The sequence below is a fragment of the Doryrhamphus excisus genome, linkage group LG15 (genome assembly GCF_037039965.1).
Source record: "Doryrhamphus excisus strain RoL-2023G ecotype Guam linkage group LG15, RoL_Dexc_Guam_v1.1, whole genome shotgun sequence".
NCBI lineage: Eukaryota > Metazoa > Chordata > Actinopteri > Syngnathiformes > Syngnathidae > Doryrhamphus > Doryrhamphus excisus.
The window spans coordinates 2,499,459-2,521,240 of NC_136371.1; the positions used below are offsets into that span (position 1 = coordinate 2,499,459).

The 21,782-nt window shown below is 43.0% G+C and overlaps 2 protein-coding genes across 9 annotated transcripts; both read left to right on the forward strand.

Annotated features, from left to right (window-relative positions):
* The first annotated feature begins 563 nt into the window (after positions 1-563).
* Positions 564-18,097, forward strand: prickle3 (prickle homolog 3). 7 transcript variants are annotated; one of them, XM_058050979.2, is made up of 11 exons: positions 565-952; positions 6,622-6,704; positions 10,174-10,357; positions 10,445-10,558; positions 11,394-11,531; positions 11,656-11,859; positions 13,231-13,417; positions 15,545-15,883; positions 15,966-16,253; positions 16,348-16,710; positions 16,756-18,097. In XM_058050979.2, exons 1-11 carry the CDS (start codon positions 911-913, stop codon positions 17,211-17,213), a joined length of 2,400 nt encoding a protein of 799 aa, XP_057906962.2. In that variant the 5' UTR covers positions 565-910; the 3' UTR covers positions 17,214-18,097. The 7 variants fall into 7 exon arrangements, with proteins under 7 accessions (XP_078652643.1, XP_078652644.1, XP_057906962.2 ...); XM_058050981.2 differs by having other exon boundaries at positions 574-952; positions 16,783-18,096; XM_058050982.2 differs by having other exon boundaries at positions 574-952; positions 16,786-18,096.
* A 157-nt stretch (positions 18,098-18,254) lies between these two features.
* Positions 18,255-21,398, forward strand: fam110a (family with sequence similarity 110 member A). Of its 2 annotated transcripts, none has more exons than XM_058051006.2 (2): positions 18,255-18,448; positions 19,796-21,398. In XM_058051006.2, the coding sequence occupies exon 2, from the start codon at positions 19,905-19,907 to the stop codon at positions 21,087-21,089; it is 1,185 nt and encodes a 394-aa protein (XP_057906989.2). In that variant the 5' UTR covers positions 18,255-18,448; positions 19,796-19,904; the 3' UTR covers positions 21,090-21,398. The 2 variants fall into 2 exon arrangements, with proteins under 2 accessions (XP_057906989.2, XP_057906990.2); XM_058051007.2 differs by having other exon boundaries at positions 18,255-18,398.
* The last annotated feature ends 384 nt before the right edge of the window (positions 21,399-21,782 follow it).

Below are 21,782 nucleotides of genomic sequence, written 5' to 3' on the forward strand. Positions count from 1 at the left end.
AAAATATCACATAAAATCAATAACATGTAGGATTTAATATACACAAAACGACATAAGACCCAAATATTACTGGGGAGGAAAAAGGCAGCTATTTTGTGCTCCACTTGCCTTCTACCAAATCGCCACTTGGTGGCAGCAGATTACTAAGCAGTACAGTATACGGTCCCTAGCGCTTGAATCCGGTCCCACAGAATGCTTATTAGGTGGTGAGTATGACAAATATTATTCTGTTAGATGTATTTAATCAATGACGTTAATCTCACCAAGTAATTTTTCCACGTAACTGTTTTTTTTTTATTTATCGCGAAATTAATTACATCTGCAGAACTTAATCAGCCGTGTCCGATTCAAGTTTTCGTACCAAATGTTAAATGCTCAGTGATACAGACTATTTTTCAGACATTGAAGTGGTGAGTCTTGTATAAAAGCACTTCCTGTATTGTCCGTGTGGAAGCACAGGCCGAGCTGCACACCTCTACTAACGACAGGTATAGCTGGAGGGAAGTCACGTTTTGCCGGTAGTTACATCGTCACACTTTCAAATTAAAAGTCTCTATTGTGTCACATTATCGCAGTTAAATCGTTCGCTGCTTCTTTAAAATGTAAATGTGATCAGTGAATGTTTACTCCACATGTACGCTTCGTTGTTTGGGCATTTTCTTATTAAAATCGCTACCAGTGATGCTTCCATATATTTAACGTTGAAATACCGAACAGGATGTTGTTTTTTGTAGTGACGCCAACTTGTTAAGTTACCGAAGTAGTTGGCAAAGACGGTGCGACGTAGTTTGAGGAAACATCATGTAGTTTATTACATACTGTCTACTGACTACAATCATACGTCTTTGTCTTCACATTATATGTATTTAGTGGGATTATTATACAATACTTATAACCAAAAACGTCCATCATGTTTCTACGCGGGTCTAAAAAGCGACGGTCAAACCGCTCGGTAAGTGTGCTGTTTAAACACTTTTATGTTCACCTACGACTTTAGTCACTTAAATTAGCATCTTCCTTAAATTTTCACGATTATTACCATTGTTTAACTACGTTTTTTCTGTTCGTTGTCATTTGAAACTTGCCCTGGACTGCCTGAACTTTCTTCTACCCTCACCTGTGCAATCGTATTGTTTGTTTTTAAAGCGCACCAAGTTTCATTTTAAGCTAAACTCCTGTTGATTTTTCAGCTTTTCTCTCCGAGTTCTTTGTTACTTGAGTCATTACGGGCGTCCCAGGTGAGTCAGGGGAGCGGTGACATAATGGCCTCTTACCTGTGCAGGATGGGACGATGCAGATAAAACGTGTTGCAACAGTCCTAATATAGTCATCGTGGCAGCAGTTGATAATAGATTGTGTTACTATTTGGAAGTGTGTTTAGTATCGTGTAATGAGCAGATGTGTTGTGTCACCCAACCAGCAGCTGTGCCGCCATCATGAGACATCTGGCGGTGCAGCACACATTGGATTTGTCCCAGACTGTCTCCATCAATTATATCATGATCTGTCTTGTCAAATTCACATATGGGGGTGACACATTTGAATGCAAACCACACCGCATTTGTCCATTTCCATCTGTGCATCAATCTACAGCAGGGGTCTCAAACAGGCGGCCCACGGCCCCCGCCTTGATATGAAAGTTTAATGTTAGTGCGGCCCGCACAAGTTTGATATGGATGCTGTATGGTATCATGTACCCAGAAAAAATTATTACGTTTGATTAATGTTCATGTTAAAGGTTAAATAACTGTTAATAGTTATCCTCCCTATCCGTGTGGAAGTGGTAAGTTTTTGGCTATTTAAGTTGAAAGGAAATAACTTAAAGGCTACCGTTGAGGTCGCTAGCTCTCTAGTTTGCGAGTTAGCATGTGTCTCAAGACCCTGCAGTTGCGCAATATGTTGTAAATAAAAAGAGAATAAATGTGACTATAGTCGTGTTTTGTCATGTCTACAGGGCTCTAATAATGCTTTGTTCATTTTAATCTGAAAAAAATAATTTGTCTACCCACCAACTATATGTGGTTTCTTACGTTTTTATTATTTGCCGTTTTATTATTATTATTATTATTATATTTATTTATTACTGATTGATTGATTTTCTTTATTCTTGATTTGTTTATTTATTTTTTGTCTTATTTTGTGCAGAAAAATTTGAGAACAGTGGAATGTTTTATCAGAGCTTTTATTGTAGAAAATCGGAACCAAAGCACTGAAAAAGTTTGTATATTTTTCTGTTTTTAATAAATGCGTTTTTTTGGGGGGTTTTTTTGAAAACCTGAAGGCCCAGCCTTGCCCAGACCCTAGCTCCAGTGGAGTTTGAGACCCCTGATCTACAGCATTAGAAACTCGTAACTGCATATTAAAACATTACTATCTTAACTATCCTAACTCCAAAACCAAATTTGATTAAAAAAAACAAAAAAACAACCCTAGTATTATTTTTGCATATGTTTTGACCTTTCATATTGTATCAAAGTAGGTTGTGCACCTACTGCATGTAAGTCCAGATCAAATGACATGTCCCTTTGTGTAAATACTTCAATTAGTAGTATTTAAGTAGTCAGAACATCTGTTCTGCTTACAGTCACCACACTTAAGTATTAATGTACTTCATCAGTACTTCATCAATATTTAACACTCACATCCACACTAGAAAAACGAGTTTGGCATTAGGCTGCAACAACTTGTATCTGCTGTTGTTGATTTTTACACCACTTGTGATATTTAAGAGTCCCTAACTCGTATATTAAACAAGTTTTTCAAAGTCTCAGTCAGTGAAACAGTGGGACTACTTTTACTAGCTTTAACTTTGAAAAGCGGTGATTGAAATGTTTTACCTCCTTTGTGGTATGTGGCAGACCAAACGACCAACATTTTGTTTTTGGTTCATAATATCGCTTTGGTCCGCCCCAGGCCCAGGTTATTGCTCGATGAATCAAAACAATGGGCTTCAGATTAACCAACTAAGAAACCAAGCGTTAGCTGGAGCCCTACTGTGCTTTATATATCCTTAAAATTAGTGTACAGTGTAACTAAATTATGTTTTAATTTAGTTATCATTTTAAATATATACTTGTATAGTATGGACATACTCGAAACTGTGACTTATATCACAGTTGTTTGAACGAAACTTGTACTTTGAACAAGTACGCAGAGCATTTCACTTTTAAAGGGCGCCTATTATGCTAATTTTAGCATTAGGTTTTCTACAGCATCGATTACGTGTAATGTTTTTTTGCAGGACTACTCTGGTAAAGCCACTAATTGTGGTGGGAAACAGCTAATAGCAACCCCGCTTCCTGTATGCACACTCTATAATGCTACACAGACAACCGCTTTTGCTCCATGACTTGCACCAAATAAACACAGTTAGGACACGGATAAATTGTTACTTAGTACTTGCTCTTTCTGATTCTTCTTTTTCGTCAGGCTTCAGCATTAGTTTGTCAGCTAGTCCAGCTGCACACCGGCCCATGTTCACGAAACAGTCCAGTGTGAAATAAAATACATTAATTTTGCTGAAAGGGAATCAGGAACTCCAACCACTTGTGCCTGATGGTGGCGTCTTTAGGAATTGTAAACAAATGTGGCTTTCCTTAACACCCAAAGAAACACTTTTTACAAAGCATTGCTAGCAAAGTAAACACAGAAGCAGAGCTTGGGGTATCTGGCCTACAGCCACGCCCATCCTCTGTGACATCACAAAGGAACAGTTTGGCAACACCCTTTGAAACTGAGCGTTTTGAGCCATCCCAAACTTTTTCAGGACTCACTTCCAAATGCAAAAACCTAATTTTTGAAACAAGAATACAACAGTCTAAATACATTTATAGGTCAGAAAAGTGGAATAAGCACAATAGGTCCCCTTGAAAGACAAATTTAATATGATTGATGTAAGTCGTGTATATGTGTGTTTTCCCCAGTTCACTTGAATATAAACAGAATAGAATAGAGCTGCTGTTATTGTACTTGATACATGTATGATTTGTCAAGCGCGGTTAGGGTTAAAGCAGTGATGAGCAAACATCCAAGCGCTAACTAGAAAGTGGCACCTTTAGAAGTCTCTGGCATGAATGAATGTGGTCTGTTTGAACCTGCCCATTCAGGAGAGCAGTATCCACTCAACACGCCAAAGCAGAAACATCTGACCTCTCACCTCTTCTGTTAATGTTTACCCTCTCCGGGGCCACAACAGATGAGTCTAAGTGGATGGCTGCAGGGACACTGTATTTATTACTTGCGTGAGCTAACCAATCACGTCATGTTGGTCCACTTCATAACACGCAACATACATGCAGCCCTTTTGCGTTTATTTGTTACTTTGGTCATCACGAGATGTTTGACACATTGTGCTCCTCAACCTTGATGCCAGCAGTCCTGCAGCCCCAGACCATGTTGCAACCACTACCATGCATGACGTGTTGTATTGCTATGATTGATCATGATGATCATTTTCTTGGTTTGTATATTTAAAATAACACAACTGAATGCACGCAAGTCGGAAATTCAAACATGATCATATCTTGTCATTTCATCTGTCACTCTCTGACTGGCATGTCAGCAAAACACTGTAGAGTATCCTGTAATCAAGCAGGGTGACTACAGTTTGTTTTGGATCCTGCGGCTGTTGACGCTCATTCTTGGACATCCTAATGATCGTTCTGAGAGAGTTGAATGTACAGGCAATTTATCTTGTGTCAGAGTGTCAGGAAAATAACAGCTTAGGGCTCTTGTCATTTGCTTGTACCTTACTGGAAGTGTGTGCAACACAAATGATAAGACAATGAATCACGAGTAGTGCATCCACGTTTTAAGGGGACAACATTTCTGAATTATAAATATTGTCAGAATGTTGTATTCTCAATGCCAAAGTTTCAAATAATGAGGTTTGCTCATATGGAAGTGAGCCCTGAAAGAACTTTGGGATGGCTCTAAACGCTCCGTTTTGAAGAGTTATTTTGAACACAGGCTCCCTGTGACATCACAGTGAGCCTTATATGGGCATGTCAGGGTAAGCCTGCCCTCCTCATCTGCTCTGCTGCACTTTTTTATTTTGCACTATGTGCATACAGGACGCGTCTTACCTGCATGCATGCTAATTACAAGCTCGCCGATGTCTTTTTCACAACAACCGACAGGTAGTCCCGTAAAAAAAACGTGTAATGACCACATTTCCACAACTGATGTTGTGTCAAGATGGTCTGCACTTTGTAAATGCGGAACCCTCATGTCCGGCTTCTGAGCACCACGGCACCAGTGGTGCCTCTGACAAATTGTATCCGACAATGAGTGTTCCTCCTCGGGCAGGCGAGATGGACACGTCCCGGTTCATCTAAGCTCCACGGCACCAGAGGTGCTTCTGACAAAGTGTGTCCGACAATGAGTGCTCTTCCTTGGGCAGGGCAGGGGTAATATACAGTTTTTTACTTGCAATATTATACGATAACTGGGTCAGTGTATGAGAACCGAGAAACATTTTAATCAAAAACAAAATCAGACAAAAAATTTAAGTTTCTGCAGCTCCGTGTGATTGGTGGTAATTTTGTGCATGGAACGTTTTGAACCACAGAGTCAGTGTTCAACTGTGCATAAAAACAGCGTTGAGCTCACTGCTGATTTAAATTATGGCTTCAGTCATCCATGTAAGGTGTGTACAGTCACACTGAGCAGGTAGGTACACGCCTCCTCTTCAAATCATGTGCTTTCCCCATTAAACTGTCTGTTGGCAAGCGCCATTCATCTGCAATTACAGTTTGTTGGCACGTTTGGGAAGATCAGCAAATACTGTTTGTGTGTGTTTTGCTTGCGTGCAAATTCTGTCTGAGTCAAATCTGTTGAGTCAATTTTGAAGTGGAAAAGTATTCTGTGGATACGGTACTTTAAAGTATATTTTTTTAAATGAAGAAAACTCAGAACACTGGAGATACTGTAGTTGTTAAAGCTGAATTAGAGGAAAAGAAAGTTGAGGGAAAGGGTGCAGCTCTCATCCTGTGGCTGCTTCCTTCCGCCCAGCTTTAAAATAAGAGAACATAGACACTGTACAGACACACACACACACACACACTCGCTCAGACGCTGGGTTTAATTCATACTCAGCACCTTTTTGAGACTATTGATTTTTTTTTTTATATGACCTGCAAGTCACACATCTGTGTTTTCTGCAAGCTCAGAGTAAAGTTCGGAATTCATTAATGAATCTGTTGCATTTGTTGTTTTTTTTAAATAAAACCAGTGTTTACAATATTTGTGTTGGTGCGGACATGGGCTGAAAACCTGTTTGACGTGAATGCATAGTGCTGATGTCTCAATGTACTTAAACATACTTATGTTATTGTATAGTGTTGGTCTCAGGGATCATATCCCTGCCAGATCATGTGCAGTAATAATGCTGATGCAGGATTTTGAGTGAATGCATGGAGAATCTTACGTGCCATTTAGTAATCCCTGTGCAATATACATAGACAGCCCATTTTCCACCACTTTGAGCTCGACTCTCATGATGCTATTGTTGCTATAAATGTGCCGATGCATACAAACCTAGTATGTACCAGCCTCTCACACTGAACTCGAATTGTCTGCTTATGGTAGGAAAGGATGTGAACTAAGGTGTTTTGTTTCCAGCAGGAAGAAGATGACCCAGACAGAGGCCAGCCCTGCATACGCTGCGGAGACCAGTGTCCCGGCTTCCGTGTCCACGGCTGGAGGTATGAAGCGAAGGAGGTTTTAGGATGGGATGTCGCCTTGGCAGGAAATATTTGTTATTTTTTCTCACAATGTGTTTTTGACCTTTGGGGGGGGTCACATTTCTTTGTGGTGGTCACATACTATACATACTATTATATATTATCAGGTCCATCATTTTATGTTTACTATTATTTTGCCACATCAGACACGTAAACCTTAAAACTGTAACTGTATACTGTTATTACTATTATTATCAGAGGATGCATACAATGTTAAAAAAAATTCACACAGAGTATAAGGTCTTGTCATGATGGTATTGTAACGTATGTTGTTGGTGTGTGTACAGTATATTTGGATAATCGGCTTAACAATGGTCTGCACAGAATAAGAGCAGATGCATACAACAAATGTGACCCATCCGGGACACCGGTCTTAATCATGGCCATGACAAGCATCATTAATGGACTTAGCCACTGCAGTTAGTAGTGACACCAAAGTACCACAGAGAGCCAGTATTACTGGCTATCACCCTATAAATAAAAACAAAACCTATAAAAAAAAAAAAAATTAAAAACCTTTGCAATGAACTGCAACTCTCTCATAGTTTGCTGATATTCTTCATGCTACGTTTGCTAACAACAAGAAGCTGACAACATTCAAGCACAGACCTGGCTCATCGATAGGAAATGGTGGTCAACTCCAAATTGTGCATCGGTATGAACATGACTGTGAATGATTGTTTGTTGGCTGGCTGGCGAAGAGTTCAGGGTGTACCCCACCTCTCGCCCGAAGACAGCTGGGATAGGCTCCAGCATACTTGTGACCCAAGTGAGGCTAAGCGGCACTCTGCAGTTTTTGTGAGCAGCGCAGTCCGGCACAGCGTGGCGCACCCACGCCTCCGTCCCTCCAACTGGCGCAATTGGCAAAGAGGGAGGAGAGAAGGCGTGAGAGGGTTCAACACAGCCGTGTGTAATCTTAACCAATCAAATGAAAGCATCCCATTGCCTTTAAATGTGCAGGACTGGACTTCGCATCAGAGCGCATCATGCATCATGTACACTACGTCGTGGGTGGTGCGCTTCGCCAGCGGCATGAATAGACCAGGTCGAAGCTGGCTAGCTTTCAGTGCACCTTTTTCACACTTTTTTGTCACAAATTTGTCACTGCGCCAAGCTGAAAATGTAGATACCTCCGCTGGTGCGCCGCCAGTCTACCAAATTGACTGCACAACAGTGGTGCGCTGGACCAAATTACCACTGCGTGGGCTGTGCCGCGCTCCGCCACCATGCGCTGTGCCACGAAAACTCGAGCCCACTGTTGTCCCAATGTGCTCTCATGTTCTTTGATCACGATGACACATACTGCACTCCATGTCTGACATTTACAGTCTATGAGTAATACCTGCATGAAACAAGTATTGCTCATGTAGTTTGAATCCGATGCAGCAGTTTGGACTTTGAAGGCAAGCTGATGAAATGATACACGTAATATAACAGCCGGCGCTTGGTTTTTTTTTGGCTTTTAGAGTAAATTCACAAGTCACATGAGTGTGCATGTCCTTTGAGAACTGTGTGTGTCATACTGGAGTATCTGGCTCATATTCAGTGTGGTCAAGCCTTTTGTTTGAGCCAGCTGTCAGCATAGGAGCAGAGTGGGCGACGGGGGTGGCAGTGAAATTAAAAAGAGCAGCGCAAATGGACTGAATGGCTACTTTTGTAGAAGAGCACCACTCTGGATGGGACAACGTCGTCGTGATAACCGGGGCTGATTTGTCATGATTGCAGGTAAAGAAGAGCTTCACTGTTGTAATGTTGTGGCTGTGACAGGAAGTGCATGATCCTATATAGAGCACCTAAGCTTAGGTCGGGGTCCTGAGAAGATGTTAATTGTGGGTGAAGAGCATCTTAAAGATGATATGAAATGTCGGTCTGCTGATAGACTGAAAGTCGACACCCATGTTATGTTACTGTAGCTCAAATTTACAGGAGAAAAGGTGCTGCCATGTTGTTTACATACAATTGTGTATATGCGTTCACACTAAGTGTTAGTGTGTGAGGGTTCTGTGCTTGGATAAAGCAGCTTTGTGCCAACTTGAGCCACTAGTACCAGCTGGCAGCCTCTTATGCAACACAGATATACTCTACGTGCAATAATTTACCACATGGTCGCCCCCCCCCCCAAACATGCCTCTCCCCTGCCGTCCAAAGTGAGCCCTCCATTTTGCTCCCACAAACGCGTCCACCCGGTGACAGATGTGGAGTCCAATGATGAGAGGGGGTGTGATGTTAGCCTGAGGGAGATTATCACTCCCATCTTCCCTCCCCCCTAACTTAAGCCACTGACCTTATTTCCCGCCTGTTTGGGACACAAATGAAGGATCTTGCCACCCTTAATGGAAGCGGGATGTTGGTCCAATGTGTGCAGAAACAACAAGTCATGATCTCTGTGTATCACCTTCATCAATGATGGGATTCAAATCTAATTTAGTCACTGAGTGCGAATGATGGAACACTAAACGCTCCTGGTGAAGTGGTTGATTATCAGTTTGGACTTTTCTGTGTAGTTTTGTAAACTATTACAAAAGTATTAAATTATTACTGGGAGTCAAAGAACTATGCTGCGTTTCCTACATTTCAAAATATTGTAGAAGAAACTTTAATTCATTCATTTATTTTCTACCGCTTTTCCTCATGCCTATCTCAGCTGTCTTCGAGCGAGAGGCGGGGTACACCCTGGACTGGTTGCCATCCAATCACAGGGCACATATAGACAAACAACCATTCACACTCACATTCATACCAATTGACAATTAACCTAGCATGTTTTTGGAATGTGGGAGGAAACCGGAGTACCCGGAGAAAACCCAAGCATGCACGGGGAGAACATGCAAACTCCACACAGAGTTGGACGAGCGTGGAATTGAACTTACTAGCTGTGAGGCCAGCGTGCTAACCACTTGTCCGCCGTGCAGTATTGTAGAAGAAACAGTTAAATTCATATGTAGTGGTTGAATTTTCTTTTTGTAACTGCAGATGTTTTTCGCTGCTTGGTTTAAAAAAAAAAGGTTCCGTACCGTAATAATATATCTGTGCAAAGTTTTAATTCACATATCCAGTTTTTAATTATGCGTCTTAAACACATTTTGGCAGTTTCAGCTCCTGTATCGTTGAATTCAGTATTGTAACTTATGCATCAGAAATCGCTGATAAAGCACCTGTGAATTTCCGATATTTGATCCATGTCCGTGCTTTAGTTTTGTCAGCTTGTTGTTGTTCAGTGAACGTAGCTGGAAAAATATCTGCAAAAGCAGCTAAAAGAGTATCAGTGCGCAGAAATGTAGCTGTCTCTATACATGCATTGCAACCATCCTCCTCACAGTACGCACACATTTTTTTTTCATTGCATATTTTGATCATGTACATATTGTTAGTCATGGTTTCTGCCTGAGTACAACAAAAGAGCCCACATCTTAATTCATTGTGTCCACAGGAAGATCTGTGTGCACTGCAAGTGTGTGCGAGAAGATCATGCCGTGCGCTCGATGCCAGGCCAGCTGGAAAAGATGATGACAAAGTTGGTGTCCGATTTTCAGAGACACTCCATCTCCGACGACGACTCGGGCTGCGCCTCTGAGGAGTATGCATGGGTTCCATCTGGGCTCAAGCCTGAGCAGGTTGACCCCCTTTGCTGAAGAACTTGCTGAAGAATGTATTCTTTCAATAACGCTGATTTTTGTTGCATGAACACGTCTGTTTACCAGGTTTACCAGTATTTCAGCTGCTTGCCAGAGGACAGGGTGCCGTATGTGAATAGCGCAGGGGAAAGATACCGAATCAAACAATTGCTGCATCAACTTCCTGCCCACGATAGTGAGGTAACACCACTGTGCAATATTGATACAGAGTGATTACGTTGATATCATTAACAAAGAGGGGAGACCTTTTGTGGAAGAAGCAGTGAAGAAGCCATGTAGTACTTCAAGACAGGATTTTTTTTTTTCACTGCTTCAGTTACCTAAGCTCTCCACCCAAGGCAAACAGTTAAAATAAGTACTGGATACACACCTTTACATAAAGCCACACTCAATTTGTACAAACATGACAATGAATATGTGACTTTGTTTATGTATGAACTAAGGATCGACCGATACATCATCGGACCGATATTTGCGTTTTTTCCTTGTAACGGTATCGGCCGATACGCGCATGGGTTTGCCGATGTATTTTTCCACCGCATGATTTACAGTCAGGCATCCGCCGGGGCAGCTTTGTGTTGCTGTGTGTTCACGCTCGTGTGCTGTTCTCTGATTGGTTTCACGGGCACGATACCAGAGCAGCGCGCTCTGAGTGGACAGCTACGGGGGCTGATACTGGACATGGTTAAACTCTATATTTTATCAGTATCACTGTCCTGGGCTTTGACACAGTATCATTTCCGCCTTTTCCCGTATCATTCATGGGCGGGTTTCTAGGGTACAGGGCCAATTAATACTGTAGTATGTGATAATATTTGTTGTCATGGTCATTTTTTCATGTAAGGGATCAAAAGCAGTATCGGCCACAAATATCAGCCCAAGCAAAATCGGCCATCGGCTTAAGGTGATGGAAAAAAAAAATCGGTATCGACATCGGCCCGAAAAAAACCCATATCGGTCGATCCGTAGTATGAACATTTAAATGCAGTTTACCTATTTCTGTGTACATCCGCAGCCACAGTATTGCAACTCTTTAAAAGAGGAGGAGAGGAAGGAGTTACGTTTGTTCAGCCAACAGAGGAAACGAGACAATGTGGGCCGAGGCGTTGTCAGACTCTTCCCCGTCACCATGACTGGAGCTGTCTGCAAGCAGGTCTAGCAGCATTTTTATTTTATGTACATATATATATATATATATACAGTACATAAGTCTATACCTGAAGCGTCCCTCCTCCTGCACCCCGCCCTCTCTCATTGAAGTATTTTTTTTTCCACAGTGTGGCAGAAAGATCAATGGCGGAGACATTGCAGTGTTTGCCAATCGGGCGGGAAACAGCAGTTGTTGGCACCCCCAGTGTTTCCAGTGTGCCTGCTGCAGTGAGCTGTTGGTGGATCTGATCTACTTCTACCAAGAAGGACAGATCTACTGCGGCCGGCATCACGCCGAGAGACTCAAGCCCCGATGTCAAGCTTGTGATGAGGTGATTGTCATGAATTCTCAACAACAGCAGCAATCTTTCTAATGTTGTTGTGTTATAAAATGAAATAATGAAACCGGTTCAGTGAGTAACTGGTTCTAATCGTTAGAATCAATATTCATAAGGCCCTAGGAACTTCAATTTCTTAATAAATGTTCCCTATTATTGTCCACTGTATGAGTGCTGTACCTTTAAGACAAACTGAAGAACCTCCAGAGGAGCATCTAAATCAAATCAACTTTATTTGTATAGCACTTTTCCTGCAAAGACATGCAACACAAAGTGCTTAACAGAATCAAAACAATTACCACAATTAAAAGGAAAAAACAAAGAAACAAAAGAAAGCCCCTCCTTCCCACCCTCCATACTAGACCCCCCCCCCCCGCCCACACACAATCACACACAGTAGGGAGACATGGCATGGCACTGAGGAACAAGGAAACGCCACCTTTGGGGCCGTCCACACTGGGAGGAGCTGCAGGCGGTGCCATCGGAGGACCAGCACCCGGGCCCCCCGACTCCAACAGACGTGCGGACCCCCACATTAAAGGGAGGAACCCCCAGCCGGCCGGGTCGAAGGGACCCAAGGATGGAACCCCCTCAGCAGACCTGACACAGCCCCCAGTGTGGAGGACCCCCCCCCCCCTGAGGAAACACTGGAGTTAAAAGCTGAAGACTAAGAGCATAAAATAGGACTAAAAAGATAAAAACATAACACTGGAGTTAAAAGCTGAAGACTAAGAGCATAAAATAGGACTAAAAAGATAAAAAACATAACACTGGAGTTAAAAGCTGAAGACTAAGAGCATAAAATAGGACTAAAAAGATAAAAAACATAACACTGGAGTTAAAAGCCGAAGACTAAGAGCATAAAATAGGACTAAAAAGATAAAAAACATAACACTGGAGTTAAAAGCTGAAGACTAAAAGCATAAAATAGGACTAAAAAGATAAAAACATAACACTGGAGTTAAAAGCTGAAGACTAAGAGCATAAAATAGGACTAAAAAGATAAAAAACATAACACTGGAGTTAAAAGCTGAAGATTAAGAGCATAAAATAGGACTAAAAAGATAAAAACATAACACTTCAATAAACAATAAACATTCCAACACTTCTGTCACCTGTTCTTGCTATGAAGGGCCTCTGAGTGACTTATCAGATTAGCCCCTGCTTTACTAATGGATCTGGCACGACTGACCTACAAGATTCTAGTTAAGCCCACAAGAGCAGGGTGCCAGCATCTTTTTTTTTTTTTTTTACTATGTTATTAACCCAAATCCTTAAGAAAATTGCCCATCTGCAACGAGTTACCGCTGCTGTGTGTTATGTCACATTCACTCTCTCTTGTTCTGTTTTCTGTTTTCATCTTAGATCATTTTTGCCGATGAATGTACAGAAGCGGAAGGAAGGTTCTGGCACATGAAGCACTTCTGCTGTTTTGAATGCGAGGCACCGCTGGGCGGTCAGCGTTACATCATGAGAGAGTGTCGCCCATACTGCTGCTCATGCTATGAGTCCCTGTATGCAGAGTATTGTGATACCTGTGGAGAACACATTGGTAAGAAAATATCATTTTCCTCTGTCATCAGTGAAAAATGATGCCACGTATCTTTGTGTATATTTACATCCAGGGCGGTGTCCGAGTGGTTAGCATGCAGGCCTCACAGCTAGGAGACCCAAGTTCAATTCCACCCTCTGGCATCTCTGTTTGGAGTTTGCATGTTCTCCCGGTGCATGCGTGGGTTTTCTCCGGGTACTCCGGTTTCCTCCCACATTCCAAAAACATGCTAGGTTAATTGGCAACTCCAAATTGTCCATAGGTATGAATGTGAGTGTGAATGGTTGTTTGTCTATATGTGCCCTGTGATTGGCTGGCAACCAGTCCAGGGTGTACCCTGCCTCTCGCCCGAAGACAGCTGGGATAGGCTCCAAAATGAATGAATGAATATTGGAACAACAGAACATCTTCCATGCATCCTTCACAATGTTAGGTCCACGTGTATCATACAGTAGATACAGCATTTACAATTCAGTGCCTCACAAAAGCGAGTACACGCCTCACATTTCTGCAAATATCTTTTCATGGGGCAACCCTGAAGAAATGATACTTTGGTGCAATGTAAAGTTGTTGTATTACAGCTTGTATAACGGTGTAAATTTACTGTGACTTCAAAGTAAATCAACACACACCCATTCATTCATTCATTCATTCATATTCAGTTAACTCCAGAGTCTCCCTGTTGCACATTGTAATGTCTACAAAAGCAAATTAGGTCTAGAATTGACTGACACTAACAATTATGGCTGTAGGCAACCTCCTGATGTGGTTTCTATTATCTCCACAAGATGGTAGTAATTGTATTCATGCATGCCAAAGTATTATTCATTCATTCATTTTCTACCGCTTTTCCTCACAAGGGTCGCGGGGTGTGTTGGAGCCTATCCCAGCTGTCTTTGGGCGAGAGGCGGGGTACACCTTGGACTGGTGGCCAGCCAATCACAGGGCACATATAGACAAACAACCATTCACACTCACATTCATACCTATGGACAATTTGGAGTCGCTAATTAACCTAGCATGTTTTTGGAATGTGGGAGGAAACCGGAGTACCCGGAGAAAACCCACGCATGCACAGGGAGAACATGCAAACTCCACACAGAGATAGCAGAGAGTGGAATTGAACCCTGGTCTCCTAGCTGTGAGGTCTGCGCCCCCAACACACACCCATTAATGTTTAAAGTACTGGTAGCAAAAGTGAGGATGACCCTAAATTGGGCCCAAATCAATATCAGTATTTTTAATAGCTACCATTATTTCCCAGCACTGCGTTATAACCTTACTGTTTGGCTCACTCGAGCTTCATAAATTGCCTCTTGAATCCTATTTCCATGAGGACATCACCGAGCTGGTGGATGTTAGAGACCTTGCACATCTTCCATTTGAGGATTCCCTACAGATGCTAAATAAGGCTTAGGTCTGGAAACATGCTTGGCTGGTCCATCACCTTTACCCTCGGCTTCATTAGCAAGGCAGCGGGTGTCTTGGAGGTGTGTTTTGTATCATGTTGGAATTCTGCCCAGCGACCCAGTTTCTGAAGGGAGGGGAACATTTGCTCAGCTTCGGTATGTCACGGTGCAAGATGGAATTTATGTTTCCCTCAATGTAGTGCCAGAAGTACTTATCCAGCCGCATACTACGACACTCCCACCACCTTGTTTGACTGCAGGCAAGGCGCCACCCTCGGCCATCTCTGTGTGGAGTTTGCATGTTCTCCCCGTGCATGCGTGGGTTTTCTCCGGGTACTCCGGTTTCCTCCCACATTCCAAAAACATGCTAGGTTAATTGGCGACTCCAAATTGTCCATAGGTATGAATGTGAGTGTGAATGGTTGTTTGTCTATATGTGCCCTGTGATTGGCTGGCCACCAGTCCAGGGTGTACCCCGCCTCTCGCCCAAAGACAACTGGGATAGGCTCCAGCACCTCCTGTGACCCTCGTGAGGAAAAGCAGTAGAAAACAAACAAATGAGGAAGTATGAAATATGTGAGGAAATATTATATTTTGTATAAATATTATATTATGAGGAAATATATATTTTATTTTGAAGAAATATCTATAATATATCTAATATATATTACGGGCCCTGCATGTTTTGCTGCTGCTATAATTTCATTTAATTTCATAGGCATCGACCAGAGCCAGATGACATACGAGGGTCAGCACTGGCACGCTGCGGAGTTTTGTTTCTGCTGCGCCCGATGTCGACTACCTCTGCTGGGACGCCCCTTCCTCCCTCGCAGGGGGCTCATCTTCTGCTCCAGGTCTTGTTCACTCGGAGAGGACACCAATAACTCAGACTCTTGTGACTCGGCACTCCAGAGTAGACCACTTCCACACAGACGCTGCGGGGCAGCAGACAGGCTCCAGCAACTGCAGTGTGGTTCTCCGTTGCAACCAATAGAGGGCGTTAAGCCTCTTATAAGTCCTGCAAAAGACTGCATTTATACTGTAATGGAAAACAGAGGTATGATCATCTCAAATAATGTGTCTTTAAAATATTTCAGAAAATAATTATTACTTTATTCTTTTCCATGTTTTCCCCTTAGGTGTCAGCTGCTCGACTCCGGTTCAAAATGGTATTCCGTCATCCGGTGGTCATCCTCGAGGCTCCTATTCACCTCTCCCTCACATTCATCGAGGAAATGGCCTCAGGCCCTCTTGGCCTTGCAACATTCCACATTACAATTTGTTGCCCGAGGGCTGTGGAATCAAAGTGCCTGTGAGTGGTCTTTTAAATGGAAATGCTGGACATCCTGCCCCGAGTCGCCATTCAAGAGGAACCTCTACTGGTGACTGTCAGAACTCTGTGGAAAAGACTACTCAAGTAAAGACAGGTATTGCAGACCATCTTTTTACGGCATCAAAACATCTCTATTAAATGTTAGTTTTCTGCACACATATTCATCCGATTCCGATTGTCTTCTTCAGACCCTCTCCAGGCAAAAGCATCACACACCGTCAAGTCACCTGAATCACCTCCCCTCCCACCTCCACTCCCTATTAAGACTCGAGACCTCACAGCACAGGACTCATCCCCTTTAAATACCTCCCAATCGGAGGAGAGCCCCTCCCATTCTCCACCCGCATTCTCTCGTAGCGGGACAGCAAGAGTCAGCTTCAGAGAACCAATCAGCAGCAGCTATTCTCTTGATGAGGAAGAGGATGAAGAGGAGAAGGAAGAAGAGCCACCTGAGAATGGAGACAGCCCTCAGGATGAAGATGAAGTAAACGGAGGTTTTGGAAGCAGGTTGCATCTCCAGAAAGGAATCCCACCTCAGATGGATCTACTAGGTAAGAATAAGGCTGAAGAAAAGTTTCCACCTCGCTTTGAATCAGGAAAGTTTCTTTTTATGGTTGTTGAAGCAGATGGATCCTCTTACTACCAACGCAGTCTACGCCGTTGTTGGAGTCATTGCCGCGTTTCGTCTGACTCAAACCTTCACCCGACCTCAGATGCTCGCCTTCGACGCTCACAGGCCGACCGCCCTCGACTGGACGTTCTGGACCGTGACGAAAGAGAGAAGGATGCCCACTCACTGGTCCTACAGCCGGGACGGCACAAACACGAAGACTCCTGCTCCACTTGCTCTTCATCTTCAGACTCGGAGCAAGAGGGCTATTTCCTTGGACAGCCGATTCCTTTACCTCCCCAACTTCGAAAACATCAAGTCAACGAGGATAAAGACACAAAAGAAGAAGAGCCAGTTCAGTGGGGACTGAGGGGGAGTATCAGGCGGAGACGAGCTCACAGTCTTGGTGCTAAGGACAAGGATAAAAACTGCACTGTCTCCTGACCCGGCTGCACAGTGGACGAGTGGTTAGCGCGCATCTCCCCGTGCATGTGTGGGTTTTCTCCGGGTGCTCCAGTTTCCTCCCAGAAACATGCTAGGTTCATTGGCGACTCCAAATTGTCCATAGGTATGAATGTGAGTGTGAATGGTTGTTTGTCTATATGTGCCCTGTGATTGGCTGGCCACCAGTCCAGGGTGTACCCCGCCTCTCGCCCCAAGACAGCTGGGATAGGCTCCAGCACCCCCGCAATCTTCGTGAGGATAAGCGGCATAAAAAATGAATGAATGAATGCCATCTGAGCACAACACTGGAAAACATCACACCGTAATCACTGCACTGGATTTACTGTATGGCTAATGGATTCCAACAAGCCAAATTTTGTTATTGTGTTGAATATTTCATTCACCATTATGCCTTTTTATAGAAATAAAAACAAATGGATAATATTTTAGTGGACTTATGTATAATTGATATTTTAATTTGAACATAATGTGTAAGATTTTAAGTCAATTAGGTCATCATCACAAACATTTTCCAGCAAAAACTTGACATGTTTTAAATTTATTTTATGATTTTTTTTTTTACTTTCTAAAGTTTTTACAAATATGCGTCAAGTATCAACCAAACACCTCATAAATGGGACATTAAATATATTATATACAGTACATGCTTAGATTGTCATTTATATTGAGGTCTGTAATCATTTACAGCTAGTCAAAATCCTGGAATAACATGGAGCTAACTCTGGTAGTTACTCAAAAAAAAGATAGTGAAAAACAATATATATATATACAGTATATGCAAAGGACTACTGCAAAGTGTTTTATTATCATTTGTTGTTAAATAAATTATAATGAATGTTGAATGGGAATTTTGGAAATAAATGTCTTCTGGTTGTTTTATTTTCAGTATACTTTGCACAAAAATGTATTTATTATCTCCAAACATTCTTCCCTGCATAAAAATGAAATATTGTTTCAGTTCCAGTATCCAGGAAGTGAATTAAGGTGAACAAGCCAGCGCGCTTCCGAGTCAGAAATCGAATGGACCAATCAGCAATAAGGGGCGGAGTCTCGCGGAGCTCTCTTGAGTTGTCAGACAGGTTTGTCTCTAATGGTTTCAGGCATCCTGGCTCAACGTCATACTAGCAGGGACAACTGTCTTGGCTAGCCGGACTCAAACAGCAGGCAAGTAGCTCTCCTAGCTCTTGTAGCTAGCGGCTCGGCTTTATTTCCAGGTAAGTACTCGCTTTGAGTTTTATAAAAGTACTCTTAGTTGATTTATTTGTGAAGGGTAGAAGGGTTTACATGAATGTACTTTATGCTAACGAGGGCAAGCCTGTACAGGCCCTGTGTCTTCACTTACACGTATGGGGGAATGTTTTAAGATTGTTTACCTGGCCTTATGTGAGACTTTGTCCTTTTTTTTGTCCCTTTCGTTTGTCTCAACATGCTGGTTCTTGACTTGGACTCTTGACACTATTAATTATTGGCACAGCTTTTGTTTGGCTCACCTTTTGGCATTCCAACTGGGTGTGTATACTTCAATGGTACCTCAAGTGATAACATTTTTTTTTGTTCAAATTGACCCTGTGATGACGTGTTGGATATAGGTGACCATAAGAATGAACAGAAAGTGCAAGCAGTTATAAAGAGAAGTTCTGGCATTGACTGGAATGGCAACAATGTGACTGGCAGATGCCAATGTTCAAGTAGTAGCGTATTTAAAGTGCATGGCGCATCACAAGAAAAACCTGTGTTGTTCTAGTCATGTTATTGCAAGGCTCCAGCTTCACACTCTTAAAAATGCTGGGTTAAAAACAACCCAATATGGGTTGTTTCCCAACCCAGCGCTGGTTAAATATTGGACCAACCTCACGTTGGGTTATTTTAACCCAATAAGTTGGGTTGGTTATCTTAACCCAATAATTGGGTTGTTCATATGACCCAACGCTGGGTTCATATTTACTACACTGCTGGGTTATTTCAACGCAGCAAATTGGGTTGCCAATATACCTTTTATTTTTATTAATTTTAAGTTTTATTTCAAGTTTTATTTGTATTTGAATTTTTTTCATTTTAAGTTTTATTTTTATTTTAATTTTTTTTTATTTTAATTTTTTTTTATTTTATTTTTTTTATTTTAATTTTTATTTTAATTTTTATTTTTATTTTTATTTTTACATAATGGAAATTCCAACCCAGCAGCAAATAACACCCAACAGAGATAACCCAATGAATTGGGTTCTCAGAATACCCAATTCAATAAAAATTACCCAATTAAATGACCCAACAGGCTCAACCCAGCGGTTGGGTAAAAAAAAAAAAACAACCCAGCAATTTTAAGAGTGCAGGAAGTAGCCTGTAGCAAAGCCTGGCAGCTGCTTTTATTTAAAGAGAGAAGCAAATGTTTCTGTAGCAGGTGTGTGTAATCTGTGTGGTGTCTACAGAATATGACACACACACACACACACACACACACACACACACCACCCCACCCTAAGCACATATTTATCCACTCGTGTCAGTGTCACTTTTAATGTTTCCAGGTGAAGTGTGGCTCACATTTGGTGTCTCTTCTTCAGGTCATCGACAAAGTGGTGCTGACAATGTCCCAGTCCAACAGAAAGAGAAACGTCCTGTAGAATCAACGGTGCACATTATTAGAAAACAGGTGGTTGTTTTCCGAAAGCAATGCCCGTAGGGACGATCCAGCATCCATCGAAGCAGTCTGTGAGGACTGCCGTAGCTACAGCGCCCCCTCGCTTGCGACCGAAGGGCCCAGTGGGTGCGGATTTTTACCGACAAAATCCACCCGCAGCAGGCAGACCGAAGCAGAGTGCGGTGGAGAGACTGGAAGCAGACAAAGCTAAATATGTGAAGAGTCAAGTGGCGCTGTCCAAGCAGCAGCCAGTGAGACCCCCTGAGGTACGTCAACCTCTGCTGAGTCCGATCGGCACTTTGAGGCCCGCCAAGAAGATACCCGCACAACCCAAAACCAAGCAGGAATCCATCCAGCTTGACTTGCAGCATCTGAGTAATCTCATCAGCGATGTGAGCGACGGACCCGGCGCGGCTGCCAATGTAGAGTCCACTGATAATGCAACTGTCCCCACTGTGATGACTCGGCAGAAAAAAGAACGTCTGGAACCGCCACCTCAATCTGATTGTTCTAGTCCCATCAAGGTGAGAGTGAAAGTGTCCGGACCAGCCCGGGTGGAAAGTGTTACATCACCGACTGCAGGGACTGTGCGCAGGGTGGACGTCATACCTCAGAGCACGCGTGTGCAGACCGCTCGCAGGCCGCCACTCTTTATCCGCCAACCGCTTCAGCCACTCCCATTGCACCCCCAGTTTCCGCTCCGCCCAGCGACTTCACACCTGTACCTCCGAACAACAAACACGCCTCTGAAACCTGTTGTCACTGTTCCTCCTAAACCGGACAACGCTCCCGCCTCTCTACTTCCTGCCTCATCTCCCCTCTGCATCCCTGTTTTCCCTCCTTCCTCCCCGGCTATTACACGTTTATCCTCCTCTAGCGCCAGGAAACGGCCGTCTCTGACCCGTTCCAAATCAGACATGAGCGACCGCTTTTCCCGAGCTGGAACAGAGTTGGAACGCTTCTTCAACCTGTGTGGTTTGGACCCCGCAGACCTGCAGGAGTTGACTGCTTCCACTTCTGACATTGTGTCTATGGCTCGCTTCCGCAGCGTCAGCGCGCCGGGGTCCGAGTGCGCCGTCTCCGGACGGCAGGTCGAAGGCGGCGATGAGGATGAACAAGACAACGCTGAAGAAGAGCGTGTTCCTTACGGCGTTTCTGTCATCGAGAGGAATGCGAGAGTGATCAAGTGGCTTTACGGAGTCCGTCAGGCTAAGTGAGCGCACCTAACTGTACTCGGAGGACGTGGAGCTTAAAACCATTAGGTGTTTATTTTTAAACGGCAGCCTTTTTGTCATCGTGCTTTGTGGTCAATGTGTCGGCAATCATTGGCTAATGAACATAAACCTGAGGAGTTGGATAACGGTGAGTGTAAAGGTCAAATCTGTACATTTTCCCCTCGTACCTTTCTTTTGGTCGACATTCTCAACTCATGTAAGTATGCATACGTCTCAGCAGAAGATGTTGAAATACATTTGAGGTCAAAGGTCATATTGTTTTTGTGAGCTGTAGCAGTATGAAAATTCAACTTATTCTGGTACGTTTTCCGCTTATGTAAGTGTATCATCATGATTGCTTAGTTGGATGATGAAGTGGAACTCGTACTCGGGCTATGCAGGGTTTTTTTTTCCTGGTTATTGAAAGATGCAAAATGTGCATGTACAGTATTTGACAGCGAACTTGCGAAATAAAGAGAAATTGTGAGTGTAAATCCAAGTTTTTTTTTTTAAGGCTCTCATATCCGTATGCAACTGTGCATGAAGCATCTAATAGTCTTGCCATGTGAGGAGGTGGGGGGGGCAGAGTAGCACTCGGCTTTCTTCTTGAATAGTTGTTCAACCAGATTCCAGTGTCAAATTCAAGACTTAAGAACAAGCAGGGGACGAAACGGCGTCCATTGTGCTGATCTCAGA